At 50.3% G+C, this 25543-nt stretch overlaps 1 protein-coding gene across 2 annotated transcripts in view; it reads left to right on the top strand.

Moving 5' to 3' along the window:
• Positions 1-666: 666 nt before the first annotated feature.
• Positions 667-25543, top strand: part of MOCS1 (molybdenum cofactor synthesis 1) — a 36697-nt gene continuing 11820 nt past the window's right edge. For both annotated transcript variants that reach the window (XM_069768323.1, XM_069768324.1), the window contains exons 1-6: positions 667-867; positions 11743-11878; positions 13176-13343; positions 13762-13926; positions 14428-14489; positions 21578-21689. In XM_069768323.1, the coding sequence (XP_069624424.1) occupies positions 739-867; positions 11743-11878; positions 13176-13343; positions 13762-13926; positions 14428-14489; positions 21578-21689 (772 nt within the window). In that variant the 5' untranslated portion in view covers positions 667-738. The remainder of the gene's footprint in view (positions 868-11742; positions 11879-13175; positions 13344-13761; positions 13927-14427; positions 14490-21577; positions 21690-25543) is intronic.

Below are 25543 nucleotides of genomic sequence, written 5' to 3'. Positions count from 1 at the left end.
TATATATATTGTATCACTGGATCCAGAAAAATTTGATCTATAAAAACGTACAAAAATTAAACCAAGCCAATAAAATAGCTATAAAAAAATCCACATTCAAAGACAATGGCAGAAATTAGTTTTTTTTTCACCATTTCTCCCCATTTAGACTTTTTTTCACCTTTCATTGATAAGGTAAAATGAGTCCTTCAAAACTGTACCTTGTCCAGCTAAAAAACAAGTCCGGACTCCTATGTTTATGTCAGAGCAAAAATAGTTATGGTTATTTAGAAAAGCAAAGAAAACATGAAAATACAAAAACAAAAATTACGGAAGGTAAGAGTTAATAATAGAAATCATGAAATAATATCAGAAGAACATGCATCAAATGAGATAATGGAAAACATCGTGCAGTGAGCTCAGCGGCCAGCAGGCGGAGCCCGCCCTCACTATTCTCGCACACCAGAGTGCTCAACTTACAGCAAACTACAACTCCCGAAAACCACCGCACCCGGAAGTATTATATCGTCTCTTATTGGCTCTTGAGGTGACAGAACAGACTCTCATTGGCTGTTATTTTGACATGGGAGACTGTTATTGGGCCCTGTTATGACAGCCTAAAGGTGATTGGCTGCTGGAGTGACAGAGCGGACGGTGATTGGCTGAAGGTGACGGTGTGGTCTGTGAGGGGCTGTCTGCTGCTAGTAGTGGAGAGTGAGGGCTGCGGATCGGCCGCTCAGCTCCAGCACAGCCTGGGACATGGCAGCGGGCGGAGGACGGCAGTGCGGGCTGCTGCGGGGCGCCGTACTGCGCATGACACCCCGGGGAGGCTGCCGGCGGAGCTGCGTGTCCGAGGCGCCAGCTGTGGAGGTGCCGAGCGGCGTCCAGGTGAGGAACCGACTACTACCCGCAGCCTCGTCCGCACCCGCGCTCTGCCCCGTCCGCACCCGCGCTCTGCCCCGTCCGCACCCGCGCTCTGCCCCGTCCGCACCCGCGCTCTGCCCCGTCCTCACCCGCGCTCTGCCCCGTCCGCACCCGCGCTCTGCCCCGTCCGCACCCGCGCTCTGCCCCGTCCGCACCCGCGCTCTGCCCCGTCCTCACCCGCGCTCTGCCCCGTCCGCACCCGCGCTCTGCCCCGTCCGCACCCGCGCTCTGCCCCGTCCGCACCCGCGCTCTGCCCCGTCCGCACCCGCGCTCTGCCCCGTCCTCACCCGCGCTCTGCCCCTTCCGCACCCGCGCTCTGCCCCGTCCGCCCCCGCGCTCTGCCCCGTCCGCCCCCGCGCTCTGCCCCGTCCGCCCCCGCGCTCTGCCCCGTCCGCGCCCGCGCTCTGCCCCGTCCGCGCCCGCGCTCTGCCCCGTCCGCGCCCGCGCGCTCTGCCCCGTCCGCGCCCGCGCGCTCTGCCCCGTCCGCGCCCGCGCGCTCTGCCCCGTCCGCGCCCGCGCGCTCTGCCCCGTCCGCGCCCGCGCGCTCTGCCCCGTCCGCGCCCGCGCGCTCTGCCCCGTCCGCGCCCGCGCGCTCTGCCCCGTCCGCGCCCGCGCGCTCTGCCCCGTCCGCGCCCGCGCGCTCTGCCCCGTCCGCGCCCGCGCGCTCTGCCCCGTCCGCGCCCGCGCGCTCTGCCCCGTCCGCGCCCGCGCGCTCTGCCCCGTCCGCGCCCGCGCGCTCTGCCCCGTCCGCGCCCGCGCGCTCTGCCCCGTCCGCGCCCGCGCGCTCTGCCCCGTCCGCGCCCGCGCGCTCTGCCCCGTCCGCGCCCGCGCGCTCTGCCCCGTCCGCGCCCGCGCGCTCTGCCCCGTCCGCGCCCGCGCGCTCTGCCCCGTCCGCGCCCGCGCGCTCTGCCCCGTCCGCGCCCGCGCGCTCTGCCCCGTCCGCGCCCGCGCGCTCTGCCCCGTCCGCGCCCGCGCGCTCTGCCCCGTCCGCGCCCGCGCGCTCTGCCCCGTCCGCGCCCGCGCGCTCTGCCCCGTCCGCGCCCGCGCGCTCTGCCCCGTCCGCGCCCGCGCGCTCTGCCCCGTCCGCGCCCGCGCGCTCTGCCCCGTCCGCGCCCGCGCGCTCTGCCCCGTCCGCGCCCGCGCGCTCTGCCCCGTCCGCGCCCGCGCGCTCTGCCCCGTCCGCGCCCGCGCGCTCTGCCCCGTCCGCGCCCGCGCGCTCTGCCCCGTCCGCGCCCGCGCGCTCTGCCCCGTCCGCGCCCGCGCGCTCTGCCCCGTCCGCACACACTATAATATAATATGCTATGATGTTGGGGTGAGGGGGGTCACTATTTAGTGACTAGATATTTATTTATCTTACATACACGCAGCGCCTCAGTCTTCGTTTGTTTCGCTCTTGGTTCTCACATCTTACATCATCGCATATTAGATATGTTTCCGGGCTATTGACATCCACTGACCTGTCACTCAGCAGTCTGGAGTCATTATATGCCGCACTGAGGCTCCTCCTTCTGGACTCTCCTGTTCATTATATGCCGCACTGAGGCTCCTCCTTCTGGACTCTCCTGTTCATTATATGCCGCACTGAGGCTCCTCCTTCTGGACTCTCCTGTTCATTATATGCCGCACTGAGGCTCCTCCTTCTGGACTCTCCTGTTCATTATATGCCGCACTGAGGCTCCTCCTTCTGGACTCTCCTGTTCATTATATGCCGCACTGAGGCTCCTCCTTCTGGACTCTCCTGTTCATTATATGCCGCACTGAGGCTCCTCCTTCTGGACTCTCCTGTTTATACTCGTTAGTTCTTTGCTGTATTTTCTTCAATATTCAGTAGAGATGTTGCTTTATATTTATGGTTCGCTTCTTCGTGGATCACTATGGGGCGAGTCCTGTTGTGTTTGTATTATCACGCGCCAGAGCCAGTTCTGATATTTGAGGACATATTTTGCTGCTCTGCACGGAGTGCTCTGGGCGTTCTCTGAGCTCTAGTTGTGAAATGCTCGGGTATTAGGATTATACAATCGTTCCTAATCGCCGCGACCAACCGGAGGAGCACAGAAGGGAGCGGAGCGCTGATTAATTACTTGGGGGTGTGAGGGTTAATGCACAGGTAACACCGCCTGGGGCTGTAATACTATTACACAGAGCGCTGCTCCGCAGCCTACAGTCTATCATCACTGCTGCTTTTCTGCTTTTTTTGCCAAGTGCAGATTTGTGTCATTGTCTATGGTCATGTGAGCACCGGATCCTGTCATTCCCATACATTTCATCAGATAGCGAGCTCCACAGGGGAGAGATGGATGGGAACTGCAGCTCTGGAGTATAATACAGGATGTAACTCAGGATCAGTAATGTAATGTATGTACACAGTGACTGCACCAGCAGAATAGTGAGTGCAGCTCTGGAGTATAATACAGGATGTAACTCAGGATCAGTAATGTAATGTATGTACACAGTGACTGCACCAGCAGAATAGTGAGTGCAGCTCTGGGGTATAATACAGGATGTAACTCAGGATCAGTAATGTAATGTATGTACACAGTGACTGCACCAGCAGAATAGTGAGTGCAGCTATGGGGTATAATACAGGATGTAACTCAGGATCAGTAATGTAATGTATGTACAGTGACTGCACCAGCAGAATAGTGAGTGCAGCTCTGGGGTATAATACAGGGTGTAACTCAGGATCAGTAATGTAATGTATGTACACAGTGACTGCACCAGCAGAATAGTGAGTGCAGCTGTGGGGTATAATACAGGGTGTATGCAGCCCTACCCTGAATGTGGACAGACTCGGACCTGATTTCGGCCTCCTCTTGCTGGATGTGGATGGTCCGGGTGGATTAATCTCACGGTTCTCACATGGCCGTCATGCAGTGGATCTCACATAACACAATCACACGCTGTTGATAAATCCCAGGAGCTCAGTGATGTCTCCGCGGCTGATATCGGTCACATGTGATGTAATGTCTGGGTGCTACAGTGTGAAACTTGTGAAAGTATTCAGCCCCTTGGTATTTTTTGTGTTTTGCTACCTCACAACCTGGAATTTCACAGTTGTTTGTTTTTTGAGAGTTTGCATCGGTTCATGTAAAGTACATGCCGACAACTGTGAACTTTTGGTTTTCTTTTTACTGTGAAACGAGCAACAAATGGGACAAAAGAACTGAAAACGTCAATGTGGATAAGTCTTCACCCCCTACAGTCAGTACTTTGTAGAGCCTCCATTTGTGGCAATAACAGCTAGGGATAAGTCTCTGAGCTTTCCACATCTGGCCACTGGGATTTTTACACACTGCTCCATCAGGTTAGATGTTGGTGAACAGCGATCTTCACCTCTGACCACAGATTCTCCATTGGATTAAGGCTGTGACTCGGCCGCTCCAGAACATTTACACGTTTCCCCTTACACCACTCAATGTTGCTTTAGCCCGATGCTTTGGGTCATTGTTTTGTTGGATGTTGAACCTCCGTCCCAGTCTCAAATCACTGACAGAGGTTTTTGCTCAAGAAAATCCCTGTATTTCACCCCATCCATCTTCCCCTTGACTCGGACAATTGTCCCTGACCCCGCTGCTGAAAAACATCTCCACAGCATGATGCTACCACCATGTTTCACTGTGGGGATGGTGTTCTTGGTGTTCAATTTTGGTATCATCTGACCACAGCACCTTCCTCTACACTGTGTTCCAAATTATTATGCAAATGATATTTTTCTCGGATTTTCCTAAATGGTCGGTGAAAATGAGTCAGTCTAATAAAACTCATCACCCGTTAGATTATACATCGAATGTTAGTGAAGAAACCTCCCAATGATAACAGTATAATCTCCAAAAAAAATAAAACCCCACAATGCACTGTTCCAAATCATTAGGCCCAGTAGAATTTCTTAACATTTGATCTGTTTTAAAGAACTGAAGTCTCATTTGTGGAATTTGCAGCATTAGGAGGTCACATTCACTAAACAAAAAAGCTATTTAACTCCAAAACCTCCTAACAGCCAAGTTACATGTAACATAGGAGCCTTCTTTGATGTCACCTTCACAATTCTTGCCTCCATCGAACTTGTGAGTTTTTGGAGAGTTTCTGCTTGTATTTCTTCCCTCCCAGAGCTGCTGTTTGATGTGAACGGCCTCCTATCCTCATAGATCTTGTGCTTGATGATTCTCCAAAGGTTCTCTATAGGGTTGAGGTCAGGGGAAGATGGCGGCCGCACCATGAGTTTATCTCCTTTTATGCCCATAGCAGCCAATGACTCACTATTCTTTGCAGCATGAGATGGGGCATTGTCAGCATGAAGATGATTTTTCTCCTGAAGGAACGTTTTTGCTTTTAGACCATGGAAGAAAGTTGTCAGTCAGAAACTCTAAATATTTTGCAGAGGTCATTTTCACATCTTCAGGAACCTTAAAGGCCCTACCAGCTGTTTCCCCGTGATTCCGGCCCAAAACATGACTCCTCCACCTCCTTGGTGACGTCGCAGCCTTGTTGGGACATGGTGGCCATCCACCAACCATCCACTACTCCATCCATCTGGACCATCCAGGGTTGCCCGACACTGATCAGTAAACAAGACTATTTGGAAATTAGTCTTCATGTATGTCTGGGCCCACTGCAACCGTTTCTGCTTGTGAACACTGTTTAAGGGTGGCTGAATATTAGGTTTATGCACCACAGCAAGCCTTTGAAGGATCCTACACCTTGAGGTTCGAGGGACTCCAGAGGCACCAGCAGCTTCAAATAACTGTTTGCTGCTTTGTAATGGTATTTTGGCAGCTGCTCTCTTAATCCCAAGAATTTATCTGGCAGAAACCTTCCTCATTATGCCTTTATCAGCACGAACACGTCTGTGCTCAGATTCAGCCACAAATCTCTTAACAGTACAATGAGAACGCTTAAATTTTAGAGAAATATCTAATGTTTTCATCCCTTGACCAAGGCATTGCACTATTTATTGCTTTTCGGCAGCAGAGAGATCCTTTTTCTTTCCCATGTTACTTGAAAACTGTGGCCTGCTTAATAATGTGGAACATCATTTTTAAGTAGTTTTCATTTATTTTGAATCACCAGGAAAACAAATTATCACATGTGTTTAAGATTGATTTCAGTGATCCATTGAGCCCTGAGACACAATACCATCCATGAGTTTATTTGAAAAAAAAAACAATTAAATCTTTGACACTTAAATCCAATTTGCATAATAATTTGGAACACAGTGTATACATATGAGGAGTCTCCCACATGTCTTTTTGTGTAAGTAAAAGCTTTTTTCTGCTCACTCTTTCATAAAGGCCACTTCTATGGAGTGTACGACTTAGGACACAGACACGGCCATGTAACTCGTACGATGATCTCATCATGTTGCATGCACTGCCCGGCACCCCTCCTGACCTGAGCATGACAGCGTGGTGTATTTCTATGCAGCTGTCCAGCTCAGGTCAGAAGAGCAGATGGCCAGTCCAAGGATTGTAATGCGATCCTCACGAGTTATACGGCCATCAGTCTGTGCCCTTATTGTGGTCGTATGGACAAATACTCCAGTCTCTGCTTGGGAACGCTGCTGCTCCTTTAGGGTCTCCTTTGGTCTCTGTGCTGCCTCTATGATTAATGCTCTCCTTGCCCGGGCTCAGTTTTGGTGGGCGTCCTCTCTTGGCAGGTTTGTTGTGATACCATGTTCTTACCATTTGATGATGATGGATTAGAGGGTGCTTCGCGGATCATCAGATTGGGAGATTTTTTTTTTTTTTTTTACCCAACCCTGACGTGTACTTTTCAACAACCTTGTCCCTGACTTGTTTGGAGATCTCCTTGGTCTTCGTGGTGGTGGTTGGAGATCTCCTTGGTCTTCGTGGTGGTTGGAGATATCCTTGGTCTTCGTGGTGGTGGTTGGAGATCTCCTTGGTCTTCGTGGTGGTTGGAGATCTCCTTGGTCTTCGTGGTGGTTGGAGATATCCTTGGTCTTCGTGGTGGTGGTTGGAGATCTCCTTGGTCTTCGTGGTGGTGGTTGGAGATGTCCTTGGTCTTCGTGGTGGTGGTTGGAGATCTCCTTGGTCTTCTTGGTGGTGGTTGGAGATCTCCTTGGTCTTCGTGGTGGTGTTTGGAGATGTCCTTGGTCTTCGTGGTGGTGTTTGGAGATGTCCTTGGTCTTCGTGGTGGTGTTTGGAGATGTCCTTGGTCTTCGTGGTGGTGGTTGGAGATGTCCTTGGTCTTCGTGGTGGTGGTTGGAGATGTCCTTGGTCTTCGTGGTGGTGGTTGGAGATGTCCTTGGTCTTCGTGGTGGTGGTTGGAGATGTCCTTGGTCTTCGTGGTGGTGGTTGGAGATGTCCTTGGTCTTCGTGGTGGTGGTTGGAGATGTCCTTGGTCTTCGTGGTGGTGGTTGGAGATGTTCTTGGTCTTCGTGGTGGTGGTTGGAGATGTCCTTGGTCTTCGTGGTGGTGGTTGGAGATGTCATTGGTCTTCGTGGTGGTGGTTGGAGATGTCCTTGGTCTTCGTGGTGGTGGCTGGAGATCTCCTTGGTCTTCGTGGTGTTGTTGGGTCAGTGGTGCCGCTTGTTAATGATGTTGCCGCCTCTGTGGTCTTTCAGAGAAGGTAACGTGTATATAATGACAGATGTGTGACACGTTGCACATAGGGGGACATCCTGTCACTAAGCATGGGACTTATGAATGGAATTGCTTACACCAGAAATTTTTAGAGGCTTCATAGCAAAAGGGGTGAATACATATGCACCTGCCAGTTTTAGTTACTTGATCCCATAAATGTAATTTATGCCGATTATTTTTCTCACTTCACCAACTTAAGGTACCTTCACACTGAACAACTTAACAACGATAAGCGATCCGTGACGTTGCAGCGTCCTGGATAGCGATATTGTTGTGTTTGACACGCAGCAGCGATCTGGATCCCGCTGTGACATCGCTGGTCGGAGTGGAAAGGCCAGAACTTTATTTCGTTGCTGGATCACCCGCTGACATCGCTGAATCGGCGTGTGTGAAATCCTCTGTGCTGCTGTGGAGCGGAGCTATTCCCTCCTGTGTTTCCAATCTTCTCGGTGTGACCGGGCAGTTTTCACAGAAGACCTTTGGATACAGAAATGTTTATCTGGCAACTTTGTAACTTGCAGTTGTTAAATATTATCTCTCCTTGGCTGCGCTCCTGACTGCCGGGCCCTTCTCTCTGTGGATGTGTGATAAGGGGCCCGAAGCCTCCACTCTCCACAGATAAGTGTCACAATCCAACATGTCCTCCAGCCACGGGACCGCCGCCACCGCAGAGATGCCTGCCCCAACCTCCGCACATGATGGTTGTGGATAGCATTGCATGCTGGGAGTTGTAGTCTCAGCAGCTGAAGAAAAGCAGGATAGCGGTTACTGTGTTACTCCGCCCTTCTATCAGGCAGGAGGCCGGGTGTCTCCCCCCCCTCCCCGTGGAGGCCGGGTGTCTGCTCCCCCCCGCGGAGGCCGGGTTTCTTCTTCCCCCCCCCCCCCCCCCCAGCGGAGGCCGGGTGTCTGCTCCCTCCTTTCCCCCCGCGGAGGCTGGGTGTCTGCTCCCTCCTTTCCCCCCGCGGAGGCCGGGTGTCTGCTCCTTCCTTTCCCCCGCGGAGGCCGGGTGTCTGCTTCTTCCTTTCCCCCCGCGGAGGCTGGGTGTCTGCTCCCTCCTTTCCCCCCGCGGAGGCCGGGTGTCTGCTCCCTCCTTTCCCCCCGCGGAGGCCGGGTGTCTGCTCCCTCCTTTCCCCCCCGCGGAGGCCGGGTGTCTGCTCCCTCCTTTCCCCCCCGCGGAGGCCGGGTGTCTGCTTCTTCCTTTCCCCCCGCGGAGGCCGGGTGTCTGCTCCCTCCTTTCCCCCCGCGGAGGCCGGGTGTCTGCTCCTTCCTTTCCCCCCGCGGAGGCCGGGTGTCTGCTCCCTCCTTTCCCCCCGCGGAGGCCGGGTGTCTGCTCCCTCCTTTCCCCCCGCGGAGGCCGGGTGTCTGCTCCCTCCTTTCCCCCCGCGGAGGCCGGGTGTCTGCTCCCTCCTTTCCCCCCGCGGAGGCCGGGTGTCTGCTCCCTCCTTTCCCCCCGCGGAGGCCGGGTGTCTGCTCCCTCCTTTCCCCCCCGCGGAGGCCGGGTGTCTGCTCCCTCCTTTCCCCCCCGCGGAGGCCGGGTGTCTGCTCCTTCCTTTCCCCCCGCGGAGGCCGGGTGTCTGCTCCCTCCTTTCCCCCCGCGGAGGCCGGGTGTCTGCTCCCTCCTTTCCCCCCGCGGAGGCCGGGTGTCTGCTCCCTCCTTTCCCCCCGCGGAGGCCGGGTGTCTGCTCCCCCGCGCTGCCATGTCCCCATTTTATTGGCTGGAGCAGCGCTCTGTGTTCCAGTGTCTGTTGCTCTCACTGTTTGTATTTAGAAGCCGCTCCTGTAACATTGTTGCGACATTGTATCAGTGTTCTCTGTTGTTCCGCTTGATCCCGGTCTCCAGTAGATACCGGGCGGACGACCAGCATCAGTTCCTCACTGGAGACTTATGGTCGATTATTTTTCTTCTGTATGCGGTGAACGCTCGTCCATGTACAGTGAACTCTGAGTCTCCAGATAGAAATGTCTGCTGGTCGTCTGCAGCCAGGGGCGCGGAGTGAGTGGTCATCGCGGGGGCAAGGAAAGTGACGCACCCACTATCCTGGTAAAAAAGCCCCCGAGTGCCGCTCCTCTCCTGATCCCCTGCACAGGCGGCCATTGTAGGTGCTGACATCTTGTAGGCCTTCGCCCTCTACAGCCCATGGGCAGCTCCGGTCCACGGCAGCGGCTCTCGGAGCAATGTCCAGTGACAACCAGACGGCAAAGTCCCTGCCGACCCCCGGAGCGTCCTGAGCTGGATCCAGGGTGACGGGAGCGCAGGGTCTCCATTCCTTACCAGAGTCTGGGCACAATAAATGTCAGGTTGCCCGGAGCGTCTGTAGTGTTGTTCCTGCTGTTTAATATACGGCACATATCAGTCCACATCGGATTTTACTGGCAAATCGGTTGTTTTTTTTGCTTGTTCAGGCTGTGTTCACATTTGGTGTTTTTGATTGTCTTTTTGAATTACAAACTCTCCAGTCTCGGTAAAAATGTGACGTTTCCACTCCAAATACTCAACAAAAAGACTTGGGCCCAATTCCGCTGTTCACACTGATCTTTACGAAGAGACGCCCCTCGTTTAATGAATCAGGAGCCGCTGACAAGCGTCGTGCTCCAGGGACTGGAGTAGGAATTCTGGAGCACTGATCACCAATGCTTGCCGTCATGTAGACGAGCCGCCGTGTTTTTTTTTTATTTTATTTTAAAAATTGATATAATTTGGGATGAGCTCGGGCGGGGGGCCGCTGTAGGCCGGGCGGGGGGCCGCTGCTGTCACATTTATCACTGGATACAATGTGACGATGATTCTACATCTGCGGCTCGTAATCTGCTCCGACCCCGAAACATTGACATGAAGCATCTAGAAGTGAGCGGATTATCTCCGGATTTGTCAGGGAATTAATCAGAAGATTCTCGCTGATTGCAGCTTGTTCCTAGCAGAAAAGAAGGATCCGCTGATCTCCTGGGGGAGGACGATGAGGGGTGCGTCATCTGGGGGCACAGAGTATTGTCCTGCGCACCAAGGACCCGCTGCCAAATCAGGGACGGCACAAATGTCTGATGGCAAAATGCTCCTTTATCAAAGGATCCTTACATTTCACCTGATCATTCTTTCCATCTTTTCTATTTCTTAACTATTTTACTTATTTTCTTTATTACTTTTTATGTTTTTTTTTTTTTAATTGTTCTTCCAATTTAATTTTCCTTTTACCTTTCATTTTCTGTTTTATTTTTCCTTTTGTCATCATTTAACTATTCCTTGTTTCCTTTTTTTGTTTCCATTATTTTTCTCTTCCCAGTTTTTCTTTTCCCATTTGTTTTCTTTTTGTATTTTCTCACCTTCCTTGATGTGTATTTTTAAATAATTTATTAAAATTTTCCATTTGCTTTTTGCTTTTTTTCCCCCTTATATTTGTGTTATTATATATAGTTCTGTTTTTTTTTTTTTTTTATACATGGAATTTGTTGTTTTGTTTTTTTTTTTTGTTTTCTTTTTTTTATACATGGAATTTTCAGGCTGAGAAATCTACCTAAAAGCCAGGAAGGTTTTTTTTTGTGTGTGTTGTAAAACGTTCTTTTTGAGGCGGTTTAATTATCATATGAGGTGTAGCGATGGCCTCTGGTTTTGTCACATTTCTGCAGTAAAAACCTCACCAGAATAAATCATCAAAACTACATTATAATCTCAAATGAATGTGCAGCTTGTTGCAAGTAAATGTAGATTTCTGCTAAAAAGAAAAACTTTGTAAAAACATAAACCCTCAGTGTGAACACGCCCTGACACATTTTTTTTTTCCAAATTTTCTGTAACAAACCTCATCGGAGCATAACATATCCGCAGCCACTCCCAGGCTTGCTGTGGGCATGTGATGATTCCTGCTGGGGCCGGGAGTCCGGACCACCCCTCGTGTGACCACCTGATCGCTTGTGACAATAACGATGTGGCTCAGCTGTGACCTAATGAAGCCGCACTGCAGTGTAGAGCATGGGGGGTGAACTGTAACTTTAGCGTCTGATCAGATGGGAGACGGATTTTATACTTCCATCAAGTCACTGATCGTTTCGGTGCCCAATGGAGGAGCAGAACGGCAGTGTAAATCATGGTGAAGGGGCGAGCACGGCCGGGCTCCAATGCATCTACATGTACAGACGCATGCTGCAGGGCGAGGACTACAAGCCTCGTCTGGGCTGATCAGCCCCCGCGGCAGCAGCTGCCATCTCCGGTCTTCTGCATTTTCATGTGTTTTTGGCTTTTCTTTAGAGCCTGGCCTCGAGCGCCGATAGGAAGAGGTTCATCCGAGATGGCGCCCTGCCCTTCTCCGCCTTCCTGACTGACAGCTTCGGCCGACAGCACAGTTACCTGAGGATCTCGCTGACTGAGAAGTGTAACCTGCGATGTGAGTGATGCCGCCCGTTACATATCCAGTACCAGGACCGACACTGCCGCCATCTACCAAAAGAAGCCACACAGCACCAGCATAGTAGGGCGTCACTCTGCCGGCTCGGTGGGGGTTGCACTCTGCCGTCTTGGTGGGGTTGCACTCTGCCGTCTCGGTGGGGTTGCACTCTGCCGTCTCGGTGGGGTTGCACTCTGCCGGCTCGGTGGGGGTTGCACTCTGCCGTCTCGGTGGGGGTTGCACTCTGCCGTCTCGGTGGGGGTTGCACTCTGCCGGCTCGGTGGGGGTTGCACTCTGCCGTCTCGGTGGGGGTTGCACTCTGCCGTCTCGGTGGGGGTTGCACTCTGCCGTCTCGGTGGGGGTTGCACTCTGCCGTCTCGGTGGGGGTTGCACTCTGCCGTCTCGGTGGGGGTTGCACTCTGCCGTCTCGGTGGGGTTGCACTCTGCCGTCTCGGTGGGGGTTGCACTCTGCCGTCTCGGTGGGGGTTGCACTCTGCCGTCTCGGTGGGGTTGCACTCTGCCGTCTCGGTGGGGTTGCACTCTGCCGTCTCGGTGGGGTTGCACTCTGCCGTCTCGGTGGGGTTGCACTCTGCCGTCTCGGTGGGGGTTGCACTCTGCCGTCTCGGTGGGGGTTGCACTCTGCCGTCTCGGTGGGGGTTGCACTCTGCCGTCTCGGTGGGGGTTGCACTCTGCCGTCTCGGTGGGGTTGCACTCTGCCGTCTCGGTGGGGGTTGCACTCTGCCGTCTCGGTGGGGGTTGCACTCTGCCGTCTCGGTGGGGGTTGCACTCTGCCGGCTCGGTGGGGGTTGCACTCTGCCGTCTCGGTGGGGTTGCACTCTGCCGTCTCGGTGGGGTTGCACTCTGCCGTCTCGGTGGGGGTTGCACTCTGCCGGCTCGGTGGGGTGGCACTCTGCCGTCTCGGTGGGGTGGCACTCTGCCGTCTCGGTGGGGTGGCACTCTGCCGTCTCGGTGGGGTGGCACTCTGCCGTCTCGGTGGGGTGGCACTCTGCCGTCTCGGTGGGGTCGCACTCTGCCGGCTCAGTAGTGGGTCGCGCTCTGCCGGCTCGGTAGTTTTTACTGCCATATTCAGAACTAATATTACCGTACACTGCCCACATGATAGCGCCATACAGTGATAATACTGCAGTGTGCTGTGTATAGCGGGGGCACTGTGCTTGGCGGGGGGCACTACGCTGTAGAGCCAGCCTGGCACTGCGATGTCTGGGTGCGCACATTGTGGTTTCTGTGGGGTGCACATACTTTCGTTGCCAGTAATATTTGTACATGATGTTTGCAGGCCAGTACTGTATGCCAGAAGAAGGCGTGAAGCTGACCCCGAAGAGCGACCTCCTCAGCGCGCCGGAGATCCTCGCTCTGGCCAAACTGTTTGTACAGGAAGGGGTGGACAAAATCCGCCTGACCGGAGGCGAGCCGCTAATCCGCCCCGACGTGGTGGACATCATAGGTGAGAATCCGTGTGCCGGGAGGAGCTCGGCATGGAAGGCGTCCATCCTGACTTTCCACCGTTCCCCAGATCTCTGCTTGCAGTCAGTGAAGGGGTCAATACCTGTCGACACCCGACAATATGAAGGGCGGAATAGGCCGATCAGCAGGACATACTAAGAACGAAAGATCCGTCAGCAGCAGCTTGCTGACAGTTTCCAAGTTCCAGCTGTGAAGTCATTGTGCGGAAATGATGAGAAGACCCCCTGAGCAGTATTTAGGGGGTGCTTCATTAGTGCCCCATAGGTTCGGCTTTTGGAATTGTACCCACATGCATCTATGTAAAGCCGCCTCTGCCATGGGCCGGGGACACTTTGTGGGGGTCATTAATATTGGACTTTTCCTCCATCTTTTTTTTTTTTTTTCCCCCCTTTTTATAGCACAACTGAAGAAACTGGAAGGGTTAAAAACCATTGCGCTGACAACAAACGGCATCAACCTGGCGCGACTGTTACCCAAACTGAAGGACGCGGGGCTGGACGTCCTGAACATCAGCCTGGACACCCTGGTGCCCGCCAAATTCGAGTTCATTGTGCGCAGGAAAGGTGGGTCCTGGAGGAGCGGGGGGCTACAAAATCTGTGCCCCCCTGAATGTATCCCTGGGGTAGACGCATTCTGGAGGGCAGGCAGTGACAGCGCAGGGACAGCGCCTGGTTCTGCATTTCTGCTGTCCTGAGCTCGGGCACATGCTGCGGCGCCGGAAGCGAGAGGTGGGGTCTCGAGTTGTCGCCATTTGCCCCTGTGTTGTCATTAAGCCAAGACCTAGATCCCAATTTCTGTCTTATTCTTATGCAAAACGTTTCCTTCCATGGAGAAAGGAAGAAAGTAACTGACGAGACACCAGATAGGACCCAAGCAGAGGACGCAGCAGCTGCCGCCATTCTGACTGTCAGAAACAGTACTGAGTGTGTCCACTAGATGGCGGCATCACACCGTATCATGCTATGGTTCCCTTATGTAGCAGAGCCAGATCTGTCATTGGTCGTGGTGATGCCGGGGATATTCTTCATATTTGCATTATTCTATTCTGCATCTTGTGTCTCCAGGTTTTCATAAAGTTGTGGAGGGCATTCACCGCGCAGTGGAGCTGGGATACAACCCTGTGAAGGTGAGATGCCTGCAAATTTAGGCAGTGCCCCTTTAATGCAAATCTGCGTCGGCTCCGGCTCTTTTCAGCCCTTATTTGTCTTTTAAAAAGACATATTCCAAAAACTAAATTTCCCCGGATTACAGTTTTCCAAGGCGCTGCATCTACCTACTCTATAAAACCGCATCCAGTACCTCCTGTTTCATGAATAGAATGTCGGAACTGCAGTGATGTCTGACAGTGGCAGAGAGATCGATGTAGTTGGGGAATAAGTATGCCATTCAGGGCATCTAAGGAGCCATATGTAAATTATTTCCCTTTTAGTAAACTGATAAAAATAAATATTTTGGGGCGTGGCCTGAGAGTCCATGTGAGCGGACGTGCGGCTGTGAGCTCCCGCCGCTGTATATTGTAAAATCCTGCAGAGCCGCTGCTGTTTGGTCCCTGCGGGGGCTTACTGGCTGCGGGGAGACTTGGAGAGGCCGGCGGTGCTGTTCGGTAGCGCTGGAACCGACGAACATGACCAGGAGACGGCAGAAGGACGCGGGAGCCGGGGATGCAGGCGCAATCCAAGATGGCGCCGACTTGAGGGAAAAGGCAGACAAGGAGAACGCCGCATGCAGAAAGCGCATGGAGGTAGCGGCAAAGCTCCAGCAGTTTGCGAGAGCGGAGGCCGCAGAGGAGGGAGCCGGAGCTGATACCGAAGAGGAGGAGGAGGAGGAGAGCCCAGCAGGAGAACATGAGGTACAACAGGTGAGAAAGGAGAGTAAAATGGCGGTGGCAGAAGGGGGACCCGAGGAAATGGCGCCAGAAGCTGAGCCTACCCTAAGAGACGTTTTTGCGCTAGTCTCTTCATGTAAACAATCTCTGACCATACAGATACAGGAGGTTAAGGGGGACACAGCCCAGATAAACGCAGCCATGCAGAAGATTGACAAACGTGTGGGGGAGGTAGGGGAGAGAGTGAGCACTGCAGAAGACCATATAGTGCAGCTGCAAAAAGCAGAGAAAAAGTTCACTCAAGCAATAGCTGAATTGGCTGCGAAAAATGAGGATCTTGAGAACAGGTCCAGAAGAAATAATATTCGCATAGTGGGCATCCCTGAAAAAGCTGAAGGGAGGAATCTAACGGAATATATTGAAAAATGGCTGTTAGAGACATTTGGAGATATGGCGCTAACAAAAGTGTTCGCGGTAGAGAGAGCGCATAGGGTCCCGCCGAAACCACCTGTCCCTGGAGCGAATCCCCGTACCATGCTCGCCAAAATTCTAAACTATAGAGACAGAGACATTATCCTGAGGAAGGCCAGAGACATGACGGATCTGACAGTTGAAGGTCAAAAGAATTGCTATATACCCAGACTATTCTACTCTGGTGCAGAAACAACGGATGATGTTCACGGGTATCAAGAGACGGCTGAGGGAATTGGGTGTGCAGTATTCCATGATGTTCCCAGCAAGACTGAGGGTGGTGGCGTTTGATAAAATTCATTTTTTCCAGAAGCCGGAGGACGCTACCCAGTGGATCGATATTAATGCTAAAAAGCTTAAAGGAAAAGGAGACTGAAACTGTGGGAAGAGTCTGAAGTTGTTTACTTATCTGTCAGTTGGGAAAGAGTCATGTGATTGACAAGCCAAGGGGTATGGGTGGTGAAGAAGGGAAAGGGATGGTGTAATGGCTGCTGGGAAAGGGGGAGGAAGGGTTTGCGACATATTTTAAGTTTATGCAGACTTCTTGTGTGTGCAAATAATTCTAAGTTAAAATGTTTTGAGAACGTTATTTTTCAAAATGTCTGAAATCCTGTTATGTACAGTGGTGGGAGGAGGGTTGGGAAGGTAATGCCAAACGGAGTGTTCGCTATGGGCGATGATGCCCCACTCTTGGAAAGAGGTGGAATGGTTAGATGTGAGGGGGGAAGGGTGGGAGGGGGAGTTGGGAGGGGGGGGGGGGAGGGTAGTTAGACAGCCTGAGCTCAAAATTGATGATACTTATAGTGAAGATGAGCCAAGTGATGGGGACCCGTTTTAAGATTTTGTGCTGGAATGTGAGAGGCCTAGGGGAGAAATCTAGACGTGCTGCGTGTTTGCAATATGCAAGAGACCAAAGGGCCTCAATGATATGCTTGCTGGAGACGCATTTGGTAAGGGAAAAAGTGGATGTTTTGAATAGACGATGGATCCAGAGGGGATATCATTCTGCCTTCTCCACCTATGCAAGAGGAGTCTCAATCTTGGTTCCAGCGGGAGTTCAGTATGAGGAGGTGAAGGTATGTGTGGATGTGGATGGGCAGTACGTACTAATACGGTGTATACTGTATGGAGTGATGCTGTGTGTTCCAGCGGGAGTTCAGTATGAGGAGGTGAAGGTATATGTGGACCTGGAGGGACAGTATGTACTATTACGGTGTATACTGTATGGAGTGATGTTGTGTGTTGCCGCGATGTATATTCCGCCTCCCTACTCTAGCAGGAAGATTAGAGAAGTAATGGAGCGAGTGGAAAAATGGGGACCGACACCGTTAATAATTATCGGGGATCTAAACAATATCTGTGATGAATATTGGGATAAAAATACTCAGAATAGGTCGGAGGGACACATAACAACATTTGGCACCTATATACAGGAGATAGGTTTGATTGATCTTTGGAGGGTTAGACATATTGGGGAGAGAGGGTACTCATGTTATTCACCGGCACATGCCACACTCTCTAGGATTGATATGGCTCTGGGTAACAGGATTTTGGACACATTGGTTGGGGAGGTGAGATATCTGCCAAGGGCCTTGTCGGACCATAGTCCAATTGAAGTAGAGGTTAGATTGGAGGGGGCTCGCTCGCTAAGTGGGAGAGAATGGAAGATTCATCCTAATTGGTTACAGAGTATTGAGTTGGAAAGTATAGGACGGGAGGTGGCGGAATTCTTTCTCTTAAATGATGGAAGCGCCGACGCTCTTACAATTTGGGATGCAATGAAGGCGTACCTGAGGGGACTACTGTTTAGGGACATTAGTAGGTGTAAGCGGAGGACGAGAGAGGTAGAAAAAGCGGCAGTTGAGGAGTTGAAGGAAGCAGAGGATGGGATGGCCACACTGGGAACCCCTGAGGCAGAGAGAAGGATGAAAAACGCACAAAATCATTTGGAAAAAATTCTGCTAGGTAAAGCTGAGAGGAAACGAGATTTCCAAAGGGTATTGTTCTATCAGGAGGGAGAAACAGTGGGACATATGCTGTCGGTAGTGGCTGCTGCTCAGAGAGGTTCTTCATATATACACTCTTTGGATTCTGCTAGTGGAGGTAAAATAACGGAAACACCTGAAATTTTGAGAGCCTTTGCGGACTTCTATGCAGATTTGTATTCCTCTCGGGTTGGTGAATCGGTCGAGGATGCACTGACTTTCTTGGAAGGTCTGGATTTGCCGAGACTGAATGAGGCAGATAGGGAGAGCCTTGAGGCCCCTATCACTGAGGAGGAATTGAGTCGGGCATTGATGTCTATGGCTAATGGGAAGGCGCCTGGGGTCGATGGGCTACCCGCTGAGATCTATAAAGGTTTGGCAGAAGTGTTGATTCCTAGATTAAAAATGGTATTGGAGGAAGCTAGGTCTTGTGGGTGCTTGCCAGCCTCTATGAGAGAGGCCATAATAGTGGTTATTCCAAAGGAGGATAAGGACTTGGGGAAACCGGAGTCGTACCGCCCAATTTCTTTACTAACAATTGATGTCAAGCTTCTGGCCAAGGTGTTGGCTCTCCGCCTCTCTAGTGTTATTGCGAGTCTGGTGCATTCGGACCAATCTGGCTTTATGCCGGATAGATCAACGGCGATCAATTTGCGGAGGTTATATGTAAATTTGCAGGTAGAGTCTGATAACTGTGGTCGAAGAGTGATTGTATCGCTAGATGCACACAAGGCGTTTGACAGCGTCGAATGGGGGTACCTCTGGCAGGTGCTGGAATGTATGGGGTTTGGCCCGCAGTTTGTGGCCTGGATACAGCTGTTGTACTCATTACCATCCGCTAGAATTAGAGTAAATGGGGAGCTATCTCGTCCTATAGGGCTGGCTAGGGGGACTAGGCAGGGATGCCCGCTTTCACCCCTCCTGTTCGCGTTGGCTGTAGAACCTCTTGCTGCTAAGATTCGGCAGTCGGATGGGGTCCCTGGTTTTAGGTATGGCAAAGTAGAGGAAAAAATAGCGTTATATGCGGATGATGTTTTGCTGTTCCTGGAGGATCCAGACAATTCACTAAGAGGGGCCGTTGAAATTGTTGAGAGATTTGGTACTGTGTCGGGACTAACAATTAATTGGGATAAGACGGTTCTTTTTAGAGTGGATGACGTAGGAGAGAATGTGAGTGAGGATGTTGGGGATGAGAGGCTGAAGGTGGTTTCCCAATTTAAATATCTTGGAATATGGATTTCGGTGCCGGTGGCGGAGTTTCTGCAAAGAAATTTGACTCCTGTTATGGGGGTACTCAAGGCAAAGGTAGACGCCTGGAATAAGCTACATCTATCGGTCGTCGGTAGGGTAAACCTTATTAAAATGGTCCTTATGCCTAAAATTCTTTATGTTATGCATAACGCACCAATTTGGATCCCTCGGGGGAAGTTCAGGCAGATTAATGCCCTCTTTAGAAGTTTGATATGGGGTAGACAATATCCACGTATTAGCTTGGAGACGCTTCAACGACCCAAGGAAGATGGTGGTTTGGCTTTGCCCAACCCGGAAATATACTTCCTTGCGGCCCAGAGCCAGCATTTGAAGGGCTGGGCGCGAGGGGCGTCATCCAGTGCAGTACAACAGCTATTGGAAGAGGTGACGGACCGACGACCGATGGCCAGGTGTTTGGAGGATGGCTCATTGGGCGCGCTGGGGAAAATATACCCAACCCTGTTCCTGATTCGTAAATTATGGAATAGACTAAGGCAGATTCGTGGGGTTACAGGGTTGACTAAATTCACACCGATATGGTCTAACCACAACTTAAAGGATTTTGAGGCCCTGGGAGGATTGATGGAATGGCAGATTAAGGGAATTTGCTTTGTTCACCAGATAATCCAGCAGCAGGCATTGAAGTCCTTTTCCCAATTGCAGGAAGAATTTGGGCTGCGATCCACAGGGGAATATCAGTATGCGCAGATGAGACATGCCTTTAGAGCTCAGAATAAGAAGGCTGATATCAGGGTTCAAGATGATATAGTGTTGGAGTATGTGTGTGGTGAGGGTACTACAAGGGGAGTTATTTCCACTCTGTATAAGGACCTTATGCACACATTTCTGCTAGATTTCCCTATAAAGGCGAGAGCTAAGTGGGAGAGAGAAGTGGGACCGATGGAAAATGAAACCTGGGAATCGGTGATGGAGTGGGTTCCGCGACTGTCCTTGAGTGAACCGTATAGGCTCTCGCAGCTATACATTCTGCATAGAGTATATAAATCTCCGGAAGTGCTATACAAAGCGGGATTGCGTGCCAATTCTGAGTGTCCGAGGTGTGCGAGTGAGAAGGCAGGAATATATCACATGATGTGGACGTGTCCGAGACTGGCTGCCTTTTGGGTGGTGGTTTTGAGCCGGGTTGAAGCAGCATATAAGTGCAGAGTTCTTAGAGACCCGATAGTATGCGTGCTGGGATATGTGGAAGAAATTGGAGTTGACAATACTTGGAAGATTGCAATCGCTAGGCTACTCTACATGGCCAGGAAAGTAATAGCACGAAACTGGATAAACGCGGAACCACCTGTGAGAAGGGAATTTCTCCAATATGTTCAACATGGTCTAAAATTGGAAAAGGGGGTGTACAGTAAAAGGGGGAAAATAGAAATGTTTAATAAAATATGGTCTCCTTGGCTTGATTTGGATTGAGGAGTATAGACGTCGTGTTTCCTAAGACCTGGAAGAGGATAAATTACAAGAGGCAGATAATGCCTCAGTGGGGTGGAGATTGAGACTGAGCTGTCTTATGGGGGAGGGGGGTAGTTGGGGTAATGTTGGGGTTTATTAAAGTAAGAAAATGTGTATCTGATATAATGCAATGTAAATGGCATTCTGTTGTTCTCCTTTTTTTTTTATATTGTTAATAAAAATCTATTTAAATTAAAAAAAAAAATAAATAAATATTTTATTTTTATCCTCAAATAATGAAAAGAAAAGCAGCAATACCTTGTGTGGCCTCTAGGTGGGGCTAGGAGCTGCATATTTTTATTTTCTCTTTTTTGTGCTTTTCCATTTTTTTTTCTTTGATTTTTATAGATCCCTCCGTTTTTTATTGCCTTCCTCTCGAATCTCTGGAAATTCCATTATTTTCGGTCAATAAAATGTAAAATCTGTTCGGAGCCAAGAATCCCCGTGCGATGAGCGCGTCTGGAGCCGCGGCGCTTGGCTGGGATCCGCTGCAGGGAGCAAATGAAAGCGCCGGATCGCAGGGATCGGTCCGATCTCCGGTGAACACTCCCGGATCCAGTATGTGCTAAGCAGCAATCTGGAGAGTTCTCCAGTTCCATCTTAATGTTTTAGAATACTCTCCAGATACATTGTTGCGGGCAGCGGCTCCTGGAATGAAGTCTCTATTTTTTTTTTATATATATATATATTTTTTTTTCCTTTTTTAACTAGGTGCTAAAATAAATAATCCCAGAGCATTGTCCCTTATAAACCCACCTGGTCCTGGTCTCAGTGGGCTCCACTCTGCAAGGTTTCTCTTTTTTTATTTGTTTGATACAATGTATCTGTGCATCTGTCAACTGCAGATTCTTAAAGGGGAACTGCCCACATTGCTCCAGTCACACCCAGAGCTGCAATCAGAATTTATCAGGTTTCCCCTTGTCTTTTCAGGCAGCAGAGCCCCCTTTTCCCAATGCTGCCCCCTACTTGTTGTAGTTTGTACTGCAGCTCTGGAGATGTAGATCAGTGTCCAGTAGTCAGATGTGTAATCTGTGCTGTATCATTGTGGGGCCTTAACACCACGATTACAGCCCAATCTGCCTGATCAGTGCTGGAGAATAGCAAGTACCAAGCAGCAGAATTAAGAATTCAGCTCTGGAGTTCAGTGAACGCTCCGGTTCTGAGATCACACGACTGACCTACGCGCATCCTCTTTTTTTTGTTCGGCCGCAGGTGAACTGTGTGGTCATGAGAGGGTTAAATGAGGACGAGCTCCTGGACTTTGTGGCGCTGACGGAGAAGCAGCCGCTCGAGGTGCGGTTTATTGAGTACATGCCGTTTGATGGTAAGTGACGGGTCCAAATCTGGCACTGCCATAGGTAGAACTGGAGCTTCTTCACCACGGGGAAACCGTCAGCATGTAGGTAAGGTGCTGTTGATTGATCTTACTGTGACTTTGATTCCATAGATGTAATAAATAACAGATTGAGATCCGTCCACTTCTTCCTGTTGACGGTTTTCACTTAGATCGGGGTTTGTGCCGATTCTTCTCCTTTCTCAGCCGGATGAGAGGAAACAAACTCCCAGCCGCAGCGTCCTGAATATTATACTCCGTCTGTGAAATTGTGATTCAGGCTCTGCAAGTGCGATCACTAAGGCTGCGCAGGTCCCCGAGGTTACAGGTTGCGTTATCCTTCAGAGCTGCATTCACAGTGGTGCTGACACTTCCAGCTTTCTCTACTTGTTCACTGTCAGCACTAAAATGACTGTGGTGACGTGTTTTCTGGTGACGTCTGTCAGCGCACAGTCATCTGGTGCAAAAAAACAAACTGCTTCCCTTGTGGAGGAGAGTCCGTGAACATGTCTAGTGACTAGTGTTGAGCATTCCGATACCGCAAGTATCGGGTATCGGCCGATATTTGCGGTATCGGAATTCCGATACCGAGATCCGATATTTTTGTGATATCGGGTATCGGTATCGAATCAATAGGGATGTGGAAAATAAAGAATTAAAATAAAAAATATTGATATATTTACCTCTCCGGCGGCCCCTGGACTTCACGCTGCTATCCGGGAGGCTTCTTTGCTTAAAAAGCGCGCCTTTCGGACCGGTGAATGACGTCCCGGCTTCTGATTGGTCGCGTGCCGCCCATGTGACCGGCACGCGGCCAATCAGAAGCCGCGACGTCATTCTCATTCACAAAACTGCTAATTATAGGAATTGAGGACCTGCGAATGACGTCGCGGCCTCTGATTGGTCGCGTGCCGGTCACATGGGCGGCACGCGACCAATCAGAAGCCGGGACGTCATTCACAGGTCCGAAAGGCGCGCTTTTTAAACAAAGAAGCCTCCCGGTTACCAGCGTGAAGTCCAGGGGCCGCCGGAGAGGTGAGCATATCAATATTTTTTATTTTAATTCTTTATTTTCCACATCCCTATGGATCCCAGGGCCTGAAGGAGAGTTTCCTCTCCTTCAGACCCTGGGAACCATGAGAATACCTTCCGATACTTGATGTCCCATTGACTTGTATTGGTATCAGATATCGGTATCGGCGATATCCGATATTTTTCGGGTATCGGCCGATACTATCCGATACTTTCAAGTATCGGACGGTATCGCTCAACACTAGTAGTGACTGACACCCGTAACAACCAGCAGAATAGTGAGTGCAGCTCTGGAGTATAATATAGGATGTAATTCAGGATCAATAAAGTATGTACACAGTGACTGCACCAGCAGAATAGTGAGTGCAGCTCTGGAGTATAATACAGGATGTAATTCAGGATCAGTAATGTAATGTATGTACACAGTGACTGCACCAGCAGAATAGTGAGTGCAGCTCTGGAGTATAATACAGGATGTAACTCAGGATCAGTAATGTAATGTATGTACACAGTGACTGCACCAGCAGAATAGTGAGTGCAGCTCTGGAGTATAATACAGGATGTAACTCAGGATCAGTAATGTAATGTACAGGTCCTTCTCAAAAAATTAGCATATAGTGTTAAATTTCATTATTTACCATAATGTAATGATTACAATTAAACTTTCATATATTATAGATTCATTATCCACCAACTGAAATTTGTCAGGTCTTTTATTGTTTTAATACTGATGATTTTGGCATACAACTCCTGATAACCCAAAAAACCTGTCTCAATAAATTAGCATATTTCACCCATCCAATCAAATAAAAGTGTTTTTTAATAACAAACAAAAAAACCATCAAATAATAATGTTCAGTTATGCACTGAATACTTGGTTGGGAATCCTTTGGCAGAAATGACTGCTTCAATGCGGCGTGGCATGGAGGCAATCAGCCTGTGACACTGCTGAGATGTTATGGAGGCCCAGGATGCTTCAATAGCGGCCTTAAGCTCATCCAGAGTGTTGGGTCTTGCGTCTCTCAACTTTCTCTTCACAATATCCCACAGATTCTCTATGGGGTTCAGGTCAGGAGAGTTGGCAGGCCAATTGAGCACAGTAATACCATGGTCAGTAAACCATTTACCAGTGGTTTTGGCACTGTGAGCAGGTGCCAGGTCGTGCTGAAAAATGAAATCTTCATCACCATAAAGCATTTCAGCCGATGGAAGCATGAAGTGCTCCAAAATCTCCTGATAGCTAGCTGCATTGACCCTGCCCTTGATGAAACACAGTGGACCAACACCAGCAGCTGACATGGCACCCCACACCATCACTGACTGTGGGTACTTGACACTGGACTTCAGGCATTTTGGCATTTCCTTCTCCCCAGTCTTCCTCCAGACTCTGGCACCTTGATTTCCGAATGACATGCAAAATTTGCTTTCATCAGAAAAAAGTACTTGGGACCACTTAGCAACAGTCCAGTGCTGCTTCTCTGTAGCTCAAAAGTGGCTTTACCTGGGGAATGCGGCACCTGTAGCCCATTTGCTGCACACGCCTGTGCACGGTGGCTCTGGATGTTTCCACACCAGACTCAGTCCACTGCTTCCTCAGGTTCCCCAAGGTCTGGAATCGGTCCTTCTCCACAATCTTCCTCAGGGTCCGGTCTCCTCTTCTCGTTGTACAGCGTTTTCTGCCACATTGTTTCCTTCCAACAGACTTACCATTGAGGTGCCTTGATACAGCACTCTGGGAACAGCCTATTTGTTGAGAAATTTCTTTCTGGGTCTTACCCTCTTGCTTGAGGGTGTCAATGATGGCCTTCTTGACATCTGTCAGGTCGCTAGTCTTACCCATGATGGGGGTTTTGAGTAATGAACCAGGCAGGGAGTTTATAAAAGCCTCAGGTATCTTTTGCATGTGTTTAGAGTTAATTAGTTGATTCAGAAGATTAGGGTAATAGGTCGTTTAGAGAACCTTTTCTTGATATGCTAATTTATTGAGACAGGTTTTTTGGGTTATCAGGAGTTGTATGCCAAAATCATCAGTATTAAAACAATAAAAGACCTGACAAATTTCAGTTGGTGGATAATGAATCTATAATATATGAAAGTTTAATTGTAATCATTACATTATGGTAAATAATGAAATTTAACACTATATGCTAATTTTTTGAGAAGGACCTGTATGTACACAGTGACTGCACCAGCAGAATAGTGAGTGCTGCTCTGGGGTATAATACAGGATGTAACTCAGGATCAGTAATGTATGTACACAGTGACTGCACCAGCAGAATAGTGAGTGCTGCTCTGGGGTATAATACAGGATGTAACTCAGGATCAGTAATGTAATGTATGTACATAGTGACTGCACCAGTAGAATAGTGAGTGCTGCTCTGGGGTATAATACAGGATGTAACTCAGGATCAGTAATGTATGTACACAGTGACTGCACCAGCAGAATAGTGAGTGCAGCTCTGGAGTTTAATACAATAACGTAATGTATGTACACAGTGACTGCACCAGCAGAATAGTGACTGCACCAGCAGAATAGTGAGTGCAGCTCTGGAGTATAATACAGGATGTAACCCAGGATCAGTAATGTAATGTATGTACATAGTGACTGCACCAGCAGAATAGCGAGTGCAGCTCTGGGGTATAATACAGGAGGTAACTCAGGATCAGTAATGTAATGTATGTACATAGTAACTGCACCAGCAGAATAGTGAGTGCAGCTCTGGAGTATAATACAGGATGTAACTCAGGATCAGTAATGTAATGTATGTACACAGTGACTGCACCAGCAGAATAGTGAGTGCAGCTCTGGAGTA

Source organism: Ranitomeya imitator, chromosome 5 (assembly GCF_032444005.1).
Source record: "Ranitomeya imitator isolate aRanImi1 chromosome 5, aRanImi1.pri, whole genome shotgun sequence".
Taxonomy (NCBI): domain Eukaryota; kingdom Metazoa; phylum Chordata; class Amphibia; order Anura; family Dendrobatidae; genus Ranitomeya; species Ranitomeya imitator.
This window is presented reverse-complemented; position numbering and strand designations above follow the sequence as displayed.